Genomic DNA, 15,447 nt, shown 5'->3' with positions numbered 1-15,447 from the left:
CTGTGGCTCCCCCTGTGGCTGAATGTTGTTGTTTTTTTCTAATTTTTGGTATGACTAAGTCATGGTATGGTATGCTTTACATAATCACGGAAACTGTCAGTGTGTCATTCTGTCTGTTCCATGTTTTTCTACTCACTGACGTGGTCAATCTATGTGAAACTGCGCATAGGCATTGAGGATTGGCATAGGTAGAAGGTGACAAAGCTACCTATTATTCATGTGACTGTATTTACACACGGTTTAGCTGTATAGTCTATTTCTCTCTACTACCTCTACATTCAATCATAATTTTTCATTATATTATCATTATCATAGTATTTCATGTAACTTATGTTTACCTCTAAACTTTCAGCTCTTCTTCCACCTAAACTGACAGTGTATCCACCGGTGATCACAGAGACAGAAATAGTCACACTGGACTGTCAGACTCCGCCATCTGTTTCTGTGTCTCAGTGTTATTTCCTCACTTTAAGTGGAGGAATTGTCAGAGTCTTCTCATGTCTGGCGAAACTGACAGGAACAGAGCTGCTGAAGATGGCACATCAGAGTTCACCTGCTGAGGTTAAAGTGAAATGTGCCTACTATGTAAAGTCTCAATCTCCTGACAGTGACGCGTCCTCAGTCACTATACAAAGTGAGTGAACACTGCTGTTATGGACTTTTAACAACATGGTGCAAACAACAAAATGGCTCTCAACATGGAGGATGGGTTTAAGAAGGTTTTAAAAAGGCATCCTCTATCATCATAAATGTATTGTCAGAAATGTTTTTATTTTCACTTTTTGAAAAATTCAATTTTCAGTTACTTTTGTCAACATATTCTTTTATTTTCAGCATCTCTTCCACTCAGACTGACAGTGAATCCAGAGGTGATCACAGAGACAGAAACAGTCACGCTGAACTGTCAGACTCCATCATCTGTTTCTGTGTCTCAGTGTCATTTCTACACTGTGGGGCGAGCTTTTCCCAAAGTCCTCTCTTGTGAGACGACACTGACAGGAACTGAGCTGCTGAATATGGCACGTCTGAGTTCACCTGCTGAGGTTAAATTGAAATGTTTCTACACTGTAAAGGTTGGAGAGAGAGATTCTCCATTTCCACACAGTGACACAGCCTCCATCACCATACACAGTGAGTAACTGTTCCTCCCATCTACTGATATTAATGTATTTCCATTCAAGAAAAGTGCTGTGCAACAAAACAAAGAGAGAAGCATTGATTTAACAACCTCTATTTTCATTAAAATGTGGGCGGAGGTGATACAGATATGCTTTATGTTAGTTTGATATCAGAATATTGTTGTAATATTGTGATATTGTCATTCTAAGCAACGATAGATGATTATATTTCCTTTAAAATATTGATTACAAACTGACATCAGATGACACACACATTATTTTAGCATGTTGTTAATTAAACGTGTGTGGTAAATTCTGCAAGTATTTGTCACTGTATACAAATAACAAGGCTGCTCCACAAAGTAAAATATTTGTTTATTTGTACACACTGGAAATCAGTCCAAACCCATCTCCTCTTATTGTAGATGTTGTGGAAAAAGAGTCAAGCATGCCCCCGATAATGCCAACATTAAGTATGAGCACAGGTAGGACAATTTATTTATAAAGGTAGCAGTCCAGAACGTTATTATATCACATTTCAGTATCTCTTAGATTGAAAATCTGAAGAGGTGTTTGTCTTTTCGTTTACCAGGTCTGACTGACAGCAGGACTCATGCTTCCACTCCTGTAACCTCTGTAAAACAAACATCAGGTAACAAAATAACACAAGTGTGACTGTGACATTAGTTATTCACAGATTATACATGTTTCAGTGTATTCAGTATTTTGAAATGTTGGTTGATTCACCAGTTTCGACTGTTGGTATGCCCACTAACACTGATACTTCCACTTCCCCTACATCAGTGAAACCAGCATCAGGTGACGTAACTTATCAGTTTTTCAATTAGTCTCACTGAATCTTTTGAAAAAGTTGATGTATAGCCACAATATATACACACACTGAATCACTTTACAAAGCATGTCAGGAATGGTTCACTTAGTGTGTAATGGATATGCAGGTGCTTATGTGTAAGTTTGTGCAGATGTTAGCCCATAATGTGCAAGTAAAATCAAGTGATTGAGCAGAGATTTGCTGCTTAATATTTGTGTCTAAAGTGCAAAGGAAGACAAAATATAGTTTTAATGTTAATATGATTTTGTGCCTTCAAGAAACAGCCACTAGTATGACTCCTTTGAATCCAGCATCTGGCAATCAAACAACAGGTAGATTTACTGCATGACTTACTGCATTACTGCATGAAAATGCCAACATACATCACTGTGGATGTTTTTAAATGTTTGTGGCTGTGCACTTTATCGGGTATGACTTCATTTTCTGATATTTACATAAAACACAAACATTCCTAACACACTGTGTAGTAGTATGTAGGCTTTTCTTTTGGAAATTTTACACATTTTGCAAAAATAAGCTTGAGCTGAACAAAATTTTACAACCAACTTCCTTTAGACATTGGGGGTTGAATATTAGGTGTAAAGTTGTTTGTGCAAAATGTTGAGAAAAAGCAAAGATTTTACATTTTAAAGTTTTTAGTAGACACACTGCATGTCGCTGTAGTTGAAAGTTAAGTAATACAAATAGGATCATTTCAATTCTCAAGTTTCTAAATTTGAATTCAGTTATATCAATAACAAAGCAATAACTTGCTTTCCACTTATATATTTTGTGTGCAGTGGTACTGGTGATTGACACACTGTAGTTATGCACAATGTCTTCCTGCTTTTTTAATGTTGTGAGAAGTGAGACTGATGCTTTTGTTGGTTCAAAGCAGTGTGGATATGGAATATTGTAGTAGCTGTGGCTGGTTTTGGAGTAACTGCGGGTGTCATCATCCTGGTTTCTGCAATTCTCTGGATTAAAAGAACAGGTGAGAAGTGTGTTTATGTGTTTGTCTGAGAAAATCAGACACTAAAGTGATCTAAAGCACTCCCTGCATGTTTTTACTCTGATTATAAATGTATTTGAGCAAAAGCATTGCATTTTCAAAATTATTGCATCTTAAGATTTGCTCAGTTTGAGAGGCGATTAAACACCAAAAAGCTACTCTATCAGTCAGAGACACCAGTCAAGGAACTTGCCAGACGTTGTTTAAAAGGAGCAGCAGCAATCACCACTGGCATGAATCAACAGCAGAATATCAGTGAGAAGTGTCAGGTTATAAGGTCCGTGCTGAAAGCCTCACAGCTAATGAAGAAGCCTCTGGTGATGAAGCATGAATGAAACAGATGATAGCCGTCAGCTAAAGCAAGTACAGCTTCAGTGCTCTGTCTGAACTAACACTACTCTCCATCTGGGTTAAGACTGGCCACACAGTTGTCCTACACACACACATTCTGACTTGAGTCTCAAAAACCATTTGCAATTTCCAGTAAATATTTTATGCTGCTTGACAACAGCTACTAAAATAACTATTGTCTGACTCATGATCTTACACAGAACAATCACGCAAGACCTGCGCCTCATATTAAAAAATAAACCACACGTGTGGGAGACCACCACTGCACTGAGACAAAGCTAACCTCATTTGCTCCAGTCTGACACTCTTTTCTACATGTGAAATATTGTGGGAGAGGAGATGCTATAGCATTTTTCTCTTTACAGCTGGTTTATTCTGTGAAATTGACAGTATAATGCTGTCAGAGTATATTGTGACTATTAAAATCTCAATTCCAGTCAGCTGGACTGAAGACTTTTATTTCGCAGCCATCTTACTTTGTGTCTTTCAGGTTCTGACGAAGAGAAACAGCCAGAGGCTCAAAATGAGAATGTAAGTCTGACATGAGGGACAATATTGGATTCATTTTCCATATATTTTTTTAATAAATGCTGCAGTTGGTTTCTTTATTTTCGCAGACTGACACATACCATGTGTACGCCACCGTCGCTGATGAGCCACCTTCATCAGACCTGAGGGGTGTAATGTACAGCAAAGTGCTGAAACACTGAAATGGTTTTATACTGTACAGAGATAGAGAAGATAGACTAGACAAGGGTTACTTAAAATAAGTTGATTGTTGACTAGTTGTTGCTTTTTTTTTTTAGAAACAGTAAAGAAATATTGTAAAATTTTAGTTTTACTGATATATAACCTGAGGATTTCACTTTACTCCTGTTTGTAATTTTTGTTTTGTTTATAATGTGTTGTCTTGATTATGTTTATCACACTTTTTGTAACCGAATATATTTTGTCTGAGACTTCTGTGACTATACATTATAAAACAATTGATATGCATTTACAGCTTACTGCAACTGTAAATACACTTTATGCTTTAGCCCACCACACATTTTCCCACACACACAGAGACAAGACACACGAGAGAAAATAACACACGAGGTGAATAAAGGAAGGAAAAATATGTCTTTGTATTTATTCATCAGCTTTCTTAAACATGACGTTAAGAGTATGAGGTCACCTTGACAAATTATGGCTGAACACATGAATATAACACTCTGTGATCTTCTTCGTCATGCATCTTTAGCTCGTCTGAAATGTCTTCTGCTTTAAAACAAGGAGAAACTGGCAGAATAAAGCAAGTTATTATTTTCCGTTGTCTCTCGGCTATTTTACATGATCCATATTATTACAGACACAAAAAGGAATTTAGTTACGAAATAAAATGTTTGAAGAAAGTAAACCATGACGGCACTGTCCACTGTTTTTAGCAGTTTACTGCCAAAAATACAGACCGCTCTGCATTCGTTTCACGTATGACAAAAGTGCATTTTACATTCTGCAGACTTTTACATTAGCTTTCTTTTTTATCTTCACAACAAAGAAACAAACACGTGTGATGTCTCACTATCATCCTTGGCACAAAGGACTTGTTTTAAACTTTGACGAGAAATACCTGCACTCCTAGGCATTTGTATTTTACTGTGACACGCTGTATTTCTTTCTCTTATTTAATTTCAGCACACATTCAGGACAATATGGCAAACTGTCAGTGGTGTGATCTGCAATGCTCTGAGCAAAGTCACCAAGCACTCCCATTATTCTCATTCTCTCTCGCTGCACCACATCGCTTATGTTTTCTGCATTAATGGATGTGCGTCTCAGTGCTACAGATAAAGGGGTTTTTTTTCTTAGTGGAGCGCTGCCTGTTGCAGAGGTATGAGCAAATTCATTTCTGATTGGCCATGTTCTCTATGTGTTTATAAGCATCTTCTTGTTGATTTAGTCCTTACTGATGTCCAGTGCTGCTGCTGACGGTCACCTGCTGATGGTCGCTGCTATGAGAGGGAGCAGAGCTGCTGTTAGAGGACCACAGAGGCGTGTCGCTGAACCGCACTCCATGGCATTTTCCTGCAGAGGACACAGTCATTTGTGAAACATATGGAGCTGTTCAGGGTATACTGAATGTTAACAGGGTGGAGATAATGTATGGTTTCATCTGGGAAAGACTAGTGGATGCTAATAGATGTGAAGTGAATAAGTTGGGTCTTCAAATCAATTTAGGGAGGCCCTCATTTTCAATGATGCTGAGCATGAGTAAAGACATTAAAAACAATCAATAGTGATCGAGCGAGTGGTAAACATGCTAAGGTGTAGATGTATAGTTAAAAGCATTTACACTCAATCAAAACAAAATCAGAATTAAGGCATTTAAACAGCCATAAAGGTGGCAGAGTGTCCAAGTTTAAGACTTTTGCAGATTATTCCATGTATAAGGTGCACTGTAAGAGAATGATGTTCTTCCTAGTTCAGTTCTGATTAAGGGAGTGTGAAGCAACAACCTGCTCTGTGAACCAGCACCAAGATTATGTGAGGTCAGAGTTAATAGGGATGAAATGTAGGATGGAAGCATCTGCATCAAAGCTTTACAAATGAACAAGCCTCCTGTGGCTCAGGAGGAAAAGCGATCATTCACTAATCAGGAGATTCGCGGTTCGATCCCCGGCTCCTCCAGTTTGCATGTCAAATTGTTTTGTGTTTTTTTTGTGAAGGTTGTAAACAAGCCAACAGGTTATCTAAACCAGTTTATTTCAAAGTGGAACTGACAGGAAACACACCTCAAATACTGTTAAATAAACCACAAGGTTGGCAAACTTATTAGGATGAATAAAGAAGCTGGAAGGTAAAATTATAACAGAATCTGTCAGTTTCAATATCAACTTACTGCAACATCTGTTACTGTATTGTTCGCGGGCAGTAGAGTTAAAGTAGAGGTAAACAGCTAGCCTGGCTCTGTTCAAGGTAAAAATATCTGCCTGTGTGCACCTCTAAACATTTTCTATATCTTGGCCAGGAGCAGTGACTTCCTGGAGCTTTGCCGTCACTGTGAGGTTGACAGACAGCCAGTGGAAACTCCCGCTAGTCGATTAATACTCTGTCTTGTAAACCAAACTGTTTCACCCTCACTGTATTACAGTACATGTAGACACACACACTTGTATGCAGACAAAAGACATCCTCATACCTCAGGGTGGAAAGGATGACATGACTCGGGCTTCTTTCTGTCCTTCTGAAACTTCAGTCTGTCACATTTTAATGACTCGTTGTGTTCAAAGGCGTCAAGGGCGTAAACAAATTAACACAACATGTTCATAAGATCAGAGCTACACCAACATACAAGCAACTCATTTAGCCTAGGCTTACGTAACAGTTAAGTGGTGCAAGTCAAAAATTATCCCCGTAAACTCGTAAATATTTTTATGATCTACTTCCTGCTTCTACATGTTTTTTTTGTTATCTATAAAGGATATACATGATCTCGATGGGATCCATGGTTACTGGAGAAGAACTGCTGCAGTCACACTTATTGTCCACAACAACCATGAAGAGGTTGCTGCTGGGAATCTGCTGTATGACAAAAGATCTGAAGCCCAAACAGAGACAGAGACTAAAATTAAACTGTTATAATATGAACAGTATCAGACTGAACACCTGCTGTTAAACATTGATAGATACTGTGCCAAAGGCGGTGATTATCAGATGATTCACTGTGTTTATAAGTCGGCCTGAAACGGTACCTGACACAGCCGTCACACTCGATGTTGCCTGTTGTTTCTTTGATGGTGCGCTCAGAGACGAAGGCAGGGTACTCTGTGTCACACGGCACCATCGTAGTTTTACCCCGAGGTCTCTGAGCTGAATGTGTGACAAAGTTAGTTTAACTGAACTGCAGAAGTAAACAAAACCATAGAGAAGGTTTCCAGTTCTCCTTCCTGTACCCTCTCACACATTCACGCCTGTAATTATCATCAGCTACAGTTACCTTTCACTGATAAATCCACGTTCCACCAGCTGTACAGGTTAAATTCAAGCAGGAAACTGGAGAGAAAAACACAAAAATCACATTTAAACAAATGAATGTCAGTTAACACAAGGATAAACATTAATTAATAGTTGACTAATGTCTTTCTAAAAGTGTGTAAATTAATTCTCTAATACGGTTTAAGCACACCACTAGGTATCAAGTAACTATTAACTAATGTAATCATGTTACTGGTTGAAATGCACAGTCATGAAGTATTATTAGTGCACAGCTGATGTAATAGGATGTAATACTACTATGTAAATGTCCTTATAACCAGCCCCATCACCACAAATAAAATGTTGGCACTGTACTTGTCTGTGAACCATTTTACAATATGCAGGAGATACGTCGAAACTTTACATTTCAAGAATAATTCGTTTAATATGTGGTTAGGCTTACGCACAAAGTAACACTTAGTCATGGTTAGGAAAAGATCATTTGGGCTTTAAAAAACAGATTTTAGTGGCACTATCCTGGCTGGAAATGCAGTGGTGTATCGGTAAAAAACAACCGCCTTTCATGGCACTATCCCCGGTGGAAAAACAGTGATGGATCACTAGAAAAGACCCCCCTTTGGTGATGAAAAAAGCTCCTGGAAACACAGCAAGGACACACTAAAAAACACCTCATTTTGTTGTCTCAGACAGTGGTCTGCAGCCTGGTGGGTGTCTCCTCCAGGTGTCACACCATCCACCATCTCCTCCACCCCCGGACGACAAAAGTCGGCTCATATACTATGTAATTTGAAATGTCTAAATGTATTTGTGGTTTGCAAAAACATACACAAACTACTATTAATCTATACACCCTAAAGAATTACCACGTATGTACAGTATATCATGTAACTTGTTATGTACAGTTTTTAAGTGTTTGTGTTTTTCTTACATGACAAGTTCAGTCAGGAGCCATTTAACAACAGTGAAGGGCTGAAAGAGAGATAAAAGAACATCATGTTAGAATCTGAAACGAAAAATGTTTCAGGTTGTTTAAATGTCAGACTTTATTTTAAGACTTCGATCTGCACTGATGTTCCACCTGAGTGCAAACTGTGTTGACCACAAACTCTGAGACAGGTTTCGAGGTCTGTGCTGAAGATTTACCTCAGGTCATATAAATGTAGATGTACTGTAGTGAACCACAGTGGATAAAATTAGAGCCTCTAAGATCTCTATCTTTAAATCTAGCAGCTGATGTTCTGTCTTACATCTGACAGAGTGCGTGCATCGTCGCTGCTCCCGCTGTACTCTCTGCAAAGGGCCTGGTAATCGTACAGCGTGATCCTGCAACACAAGCAGCGCAGCAGAGGTTGTAATAACCATCAAAATGTGACATTTATAACAACGTGCTTGCAAGTAGAGGAACGTTATGTCATGTCTCAGACCTTTTGAAGGAACCCATTTGGAGGAGTTTGTTCATAACAGCACCCTCCACCTCTCCAAAGAAGAGCCCTGTCTGAGAGAGAAGTTGTGTCAAAGCACACAGGCACATAGCTTAGTACGTACACTGTGTGGACATTATCTTTGGCTTTGAAGAGAGCATAGATAAGTTTCAGACGTAAGTTTGAGACTTGGATTATACTGCACGAGTTGTGTGAGTGTTTATAAACTGATGTTTTGATAAGTTTTGCTGCTGTTAAACGTGGTCCCCAATCAATCAATAAATCAATATGCTTGTGGCTTTGTGTGGAGGCAGGCGAGAAAAAAAGTTTTCCTCACAAATTCAAGGCAACACAGCGTGACTAACTGATAAACAAATGATCATTTTGCAGCTGAAGTATTCCTTTAAAGACTATTCTAGTTTAAGAACTTTACACACAAAGTGCATCAGCAGAGAAACTGGTATTTATTTCACAGCTGCTGTTATAACACAGGAAGGCATCCCATAGGAGTCAGTGTGTCATATAATCAGATCTAAACATCACTGAATCTCTGTGGGATGTTCTAAAGTCCAAAATGCAATAGACTTTTAATGCCTTCCTCTATCTTTCATTCTACTTGTTTTATTTTGTTTTATTCAACCTTTATATAACTTAAAACGATCCTTGAGATGGAAATCTGTTTCCCCATAGAGACCTGACCAAGACAGCAGCAGTTACAGTTTAAACAGTAATAAAACACAACAAACAGGAAACACAATCACCAGCTCAAATAAAACAGTGGCATTTCTCAGTTACATGGACATTTAACATAGCTTCACTGTCCTCAAGATCTGCTGTACACACATGTTCAGGACTAGTGGGAAAACATTTAAAGGAGCAGTGTGTAAGATTTAGGGGGATTTAGTGGTATCTAGCTGTGAGGATTGCACATATACGATATCAGGAGCTGAGTTATTCACAGAGGTCTCTTCCTCTCCAAAACAAACGGACCAGGGGTCTAATTTATAAAACAGTGCGTAGGATCCACACTAAAAATGTACGTACAGACAAAAGCCAAAAAGACATGCGCCGAAAAATATTTAACAATATCTACAATCAGGCTTCCACCTTCCCATCTGCGTCACCAATTTCCTGTCTCCAAAATGTTCATAAGCATGGGTCAAAGTTTGTTTTTATAGATCAAAACTTTTGTGTGGGAAGTGGCGTACGCCTCTTTCAGGCCTCGCTTTGTGACTACGCAATGATTCTAAATGAGACCCCTGGTGATTGAACTGGTAAAAACACTGAATTAAGAAGTTTCATGTTACAAATTTATGTTTCTACGAGGCTGCTCAGCTGTCAGGGAAGGGCCACTAGCCCAGCATCTGCTGATGTATGCTCATCTTGTTTCTGTGATCATCCAGATGTTCAGGATGGAAATGGAAATGGATCTGGTGATTTAAATCGGTAAAATAACTGAATAAAGCAGTCTCACGTTAAAAAAAATCAGTGTTGTTCTGATGCTCTTGTCATGGAGGGGCTGCTTACTACGGTGAAAATGCAATTCACCCCCCCCCCCAATTAAAAGGTTTTTTTGGGGGAGTTTTTCCTTATCCGCTGCGAGGGTCCTAAGGACAGAGGGATGTTGTATGCTGTAAAGCCCTGTGAGGCAAATTGTGATTTGTGATATCGGGCTTTATAAATAAAACTGATTGATTGTTTGAAAAGCGTGAATGGCCCTATCGAGAGCCAGTGTTTGGTTTATCACTTCTGGGCTACTGTAGAAGTATGGTGGTGCAACATGGCGACCTCTGTAGGCTATGACCCCGCTCTCTGTGTAGATATAAATGGCTTATTCTCGGTTAACAAAAAGGCAATGACTCTTATTTTAAGGTAATTAAACACTAAAGGAAACATACGTATTATATTCCATTTCTGCCAATATATCTCCCTAAATCCAACAAACTGGACCTTTAAGGACAACTTGAGTGTTTAAGTGTTGTTCATAGATGTAAACATGCACACAGTACCTGAGATTGCTCCTCTGTGACAAGAATGAAGCCGTTGTTGTCGATGAGATAACAGTTAATGTCCTGTCAGAAGAAGGAGAATAAAAAGGTTATACTGAAAAAACAACCTGAATTTTTTTTCAATTTTAAAAGTTAGAGTTTTGTGACTGTACTTACTGTGTTATCACAGCTAATGCTACATTTTCCATCCAGAGCTGTACACTGAGCAACAAAACACAAGTAGTTTAGCTTCACACCTGATCAGGGAGTCATTTTATTGTACAACATGCTGCAGTAGTAGTTGTTTAGTCACCTGTCTGCAGGCAGTCCAGAACTTCCTCTGAAAGAACTCCAGCTTCATCTGGATCCCCACAGCTGAGCACGAGCACATAACAGACCGCTCAATATTCAAAAATAAGTATTAACATGGAGATAATAATGGTATAAAGGTGATTTAGAGGTTGTTACCTGCGACAATTGGAGACTTTCTGTCATCGAGAAGCTGAATCGCTGTGCTGGCTAAAACCACGCTCTTATTTTCTAAAGCTAGAGAGGAAGAGCACAGAGTAAACTTGTTCACATTACACCTTCTGTTCACTAGATGGTGCCCTTCACTCGGCAGTTCCAGCTGGCAGGTTTAAAGGAAACCGCAGTACCAGTTCATTACATTACAGTAATGTCCAGTCAGAGCTCTTTCTACAGCCAGATGAGTCTAATAATTCTGGAATGGCTGCTGTGATGGGACATTTCAGGTTATGAGTGGATGCAGTCACCATTAACAGAGGAGAGGTGGTAAATGTCCTGTAGAGCGAGGCTGAATTCGGGCTAGCAGACAGAACGTGGGCCACATTAACTACATAAAAGCTGTGAGGGAGGTGAGCTGTGCTGCACATCCTATCAGTGGAAACCAGTAAAAACCACAATCCATAGCAGAAAGAGGGACATAGAGAGACTGATTAAGATGGTAAGATGCTCAATGACTAAAGTAACCAGATGAATTTCCAAAAAGTAATTTGGGTAATGCTGCACTCCATAATTGAAAGTATATTAAGATGGACTTCTATGATGTAAAATGTATATTATTTAACAGCCACAGACAGATTATGTGCTGAATCAAGGAACTTTTTTGTACTGCACACTTGAGCTATTATCTCTAATCTGCATACCTGTGCTGAAGGGGATGGAGTAGACAAATGTGCCAGGGACCTGCTCTGCGGCTCTCTTGTACCACAGAGGGAAGTGATCAGCATTAAACACACCCTCCTTGTCCTCCGCTGTCAGGAAATCTCTGAGGAAGCACACGGAATGAAAGTGAGGCGAGGAGTGGAGGATTAGATTCATCAAGCACAATCACGGCCTCGCCTCGTGCTGTAAGTAATGATTAGAGGGACGTTGAGCAGCGGGACTCACTGATTGGAGAGCTGATCGGCGGGTACAAACAGGTTAGTCCTCGACAGGCCGGTGCGTGTACCCAGGAAAGCAATCTCCACTCCTTTGTCTGAGTTCCTGTTGGTTTAATGCAAAGCAGTGAAAACACACCAAATTTCTAAGTCCTTCCCCTGAACATCTCTGACTGATGTCTACATACAATCATACAGCACCACAGGTAATTTAGGTTTTTCTTTTAAATTTATGAGGTTGGACATTTATGAATGTATTTATGCAGTGTGACTCATATCTGCTGCTGATTTAACCGAATGGTGAACAGAGGAAAGTTCTTGACGCAGCTGATGTATCTCTCATTTTGGAGATGATGGTAAAAATACAGTTCTAAAAGAGTTCTTCTCAAACTTTTACATTTTAGAAGCTAAACTATTAATGAATTAGCAACAAAAAATAAATCAGAAAGATCAGAAATGAAACTAATGTTTAAATCTTGTGATTAACACTATGAAAACAAACATGTTGGAACTGTTTTTGATTGCTGTGATTGTTTTTTAAGGTCATACCAGCGAGCAAAACTGCATTTTACGTATTCAGCTGCAGCTTATAGGCTTTAGCAGTTTGATTTAAACAAATAAAGTGTGTATCTTCTGATGTTACAGTCTTTTAAGAACAAAATTCATATCAAAGTGTATGATGGCATATTAGGGCCATGGTAGAAAAAAAAGAAAAATACAGAGCGCAGGGGAGTCAGGTAATATTCCGATAAAAAAAAAAAAACAACTCAGAATTTCTGAGATTAATGTTGTAAATTTAGGAGATAAAAACTCTAGCTATATTCTCTGAGAATTAAGGGGAAAATTTACAAGAAAATACAAACATAAAAACGGTGTGCATTCAGCAGCTTTATATAGCACATCCTGAAATCTGAAAATAATGTGTCAACTCAGTCTAAACATAATAAGCCAATGTTCACTCACACAGAACACAAACCACACTTTCTTGTGTGAAAGTCCTGTGATTGACCCATTCATCCACCACAACGTCATCCCTGTGTAGATGCTGTCATGTATTACAGTACATTTCCTGACTTTCTGGCAGTAAATGAGTGAGTTTCTTCTCATAATTTTACCACTTAGATCTTAGAAATTCGGAGGCATTAAAATCAGAATATTATAATATTTTCTTTCTTTTTTTGACCTACAGCAACCTTAATACGCCGTCGCACAAAAATGTGTAACTTTGGAAGATAAGTATTTGATTTGGTCAACTCATGCTGATAAGGTCAAATATTACTAAAATAATATACTATAAAGTATGAACCTATGATATACAGTAAAGAGATATAGTTTTACAGTTTCTGTGACAAAAATGTGGGTGCCACTTTCTAAAGAGGCATACAAAGGGTTTTTGATGGTTAATGATGCTTTATATAGATCATGTATAAGCCATTAATGAGAATAAAGTTTGACTTATTGTTGCCAGGTTGTAAAAAAACTCCCTTTGGCTGGTGTGTCTGTGACATCATTGGTTATTGTCTAACACTTGCAAACTGCAGATGGCTTAAAAACAGTTACTGGTGGCTAATTGGAAAACCCTAACAGAAACCATTCATTAATGGATTACTAACGTTTGTAACTGTGGACTTTAAAAGAGAATATGAAGCAGTATCAAAATGTTCTTACTCTGACTTGTTGAGGGCCAGTCCAGTCCAGTAGGCCTCCAGTGGAGCAGTGACCACAGCATCAAATAACACCTCCTGGATCAGCTCTCTGTCACCTGCAGGGTGTTGTTTAAAGACCCCAAACATCCATCTCATAGTAACCACCACTTCCTTTGTTTATTGTATTCACACTTCATATAATAATTAGAACTTGAGCAAAGATAAAACAGGCTCTATATTGTCTAAATTGTGTGACTCAGATGTCTCTTACATTTGAGGTGTTGTCTGCGGCCCGTCATGAAGAGCTTGATGGCTTGAATCTGCGTCAGGTGACGGTGCTCATGCTGCTCCTCTGTGTTGCAGTAAGTCCTGTGGTCCAAACAGAGCCACAACTGTTACATCACAGGCCTCAGCATCCCCGATGAACACAGAGGGATAACCTACATAACGCATGAACGCCCGCTCCCATAACCCCAGTGTTACCATTCATCTGCCAGGGCGACATCTGGCTGTTCCAGATCACGGAGCCCTGAAAAACACAAGTCAGTAACGCTTCAGCAATGCCAGCCTGGGTAGACAGATACAATAAGCCCTCCAAAAAAGGCAAGTCAGAGTGACACGCATCTCACTGTATTACAGGCTTCTGTTAACAGAGTAGATGACAGAGTTGAAGTGACATACCAGTTTCAACTGATACATTTCCTCTGAAGAAGTACTTTCCATGACCTCTGGAGAGAGCCACTCCGACACTGGCGACACAAACAGAGGAGAGAGTCAACCTTTAAGTGTAACCGGGACATAAACTGACAGAAAGTCGTTTAGGGAATGCAATGAAACCTTTCTTCCACCTGAATGGTGTTCCTTTGATGTCAGTGTAGTAATAGTCATTGTGCATCTTCAGGACACGCCTCTAAAAGAGCAGAAGAAGAAGTGCAGATGAAATTTACTCCCTGAGTCGAGAGACAACAGAGAGAATGACCCTCATCTGATAGGGAGACACTAAACATCTTATCTGCAGCCTCACCCCTCTATCCACCGTCTTCTTCACCTCCATAGAGAAAGTCCCTGTCCTCCTGTTCACCATCGCGTTGCGTAGCTGAAAGATAAAGCACACAAAGACACATAGAGGAGAGAGGTTGAGGCAGGGTTACAGCAGCCTATACGTGGCTGCCATTTTACTGCAATACTGAAAACAGAGATGTACCTCAATGATTATTTAATGGGTTAATTTGAAATAATAGATAATTTACTGAACAAGCTGATGAACGTGCAATCCACTGACATCGTGAAATTAAGGCATAGTGTCAGTTGCATTCATACAATGGTGTATGCAAGCAGCAAGCTAATGCTGAAGTGCCAAGAACTGCAGTTCCTTGAACAGCCACTTGAGGCCGGCTCCAAAAGTGAGTCAATCTCAATAGACCTCCATGTTATAACGTCCAACTTCACAGCAGAAATAAACATGTTTACAGCCCGGAACAAAAATTGGTTTTGGTCTCTACAGCTAATTTCAACATTCATGACAACTGTACGAGGGGTGAATTTTTATATAATGCACTTATTAGCATTGTTAAAGGCTTGAAGTTATGCATAATTATGGGCCGGGGCTACTTTGAAAGAAAGGTGAGTATCGTTCGTTGAGAAGCCACTACAGCAAAAAGTTCATAAGTTAACATAACCACGGTGTAACCATAGACTATT

General features: G+C 39.3%; 1 protein-coding gene across 1 annotated transcript in view; it reads right to left on the bottom strand.

The window, feature by feature from the left end:
- Positions 1-4,406: 4,406 nt before the first annotated feature.
- Positions 4,407-15,447, bottom strand: part of cacna2d3 (calcium channel, voltage dependent, alpha2/delta subunit 3) — a 47,474-nt gene continuing 36,433 nt past the window's right edge. Inside the window, exons 22-41 of the mRNA XM_050039043.1 lie at positions 14,771-14,842; positions 14,595-14,656; positions 14,428-14,495; positions 14,230-14,275; positions 14,018-14,115; positions 13,769-13,862; positions 12,111-12,206; positions 11,867-11,988; positions 11,169-11,246; positions 11,014-11,075; positions 10,878-10,922; positions 10,722-10,784; positions 8,716-8,786; positions 8,539-8,614; positions 8,220-8,260; positions 7,293-7,348; positions 7,048-7,165; positions 6,781-6,893; positions 6,495-6,577; positions 4,407-5,380 (exon numbers count right to left, since the gene is read on the bottom strand). Of these exons, the coding sequence (XP_049895000.1) occupies positions 5,288-5,380; positions 6,495-6,577; positions 6,781-6,893; positions 7,048-7,165; positions 7,293-7,348; positions 8,220-8,260; positions 8,539-8,614; positions 8,716-8,786; positions 10,722-10,784; positions 10,878-10,922; positions 11,014-11,075; positions 11,169-11,246; positions 11,867-11,988; positions 12,111-12,206; positions 13,769-13,862; positions 14,018-14,115; positions 14,230-14,275; positions 14,428-14,495; positions 14,595-14,656; positions 14,771-14,842 (1,557 nt within the window). The 3' untranslated portion in view covers positions 4,407-5,287. The remainder of the gene's footprint in view (positions 5,381-6,494; positions 6,578-6,780; positions 6,894-7,047; positions 7,166-7,292; positions 7,349-8,219; positions 8,261-8,538; positions 8,615-8,715; positions 8,787-10,721; positions 10,785-10,877; positions 10,923-11,013; positions 11,076-11,168; positions 11,247-11,866; positions 11,989-12,110; positions 12,207-13,768; positions 13,863-14,017; positions 14,116-14,229; positions 14,276-14,427; positions 14,496-14,594; positions 14,657-14,770; positions 14,843-15,447) is intronic.

Source organism: Epinephelus moara, chromosome 24 (assembly GCF_006386435.1).
Source record: "Epinephelus moara isolate mb chromosome 24, YSFRI_EMoa_1.0, whole genome shotgun sequence".
Classification (NCBI taxonomy): Eukaryota; Metazoa; Chordata; class Actinopteri; order Perciformes; family Serranidae; genus Epinephelus; species Epinephelus moara.
The sequence above is the reverse complement of the archived record's forward strand: the minus strand, read 5'-3'. Positions and strand labels throughout refer to the sequence as shown.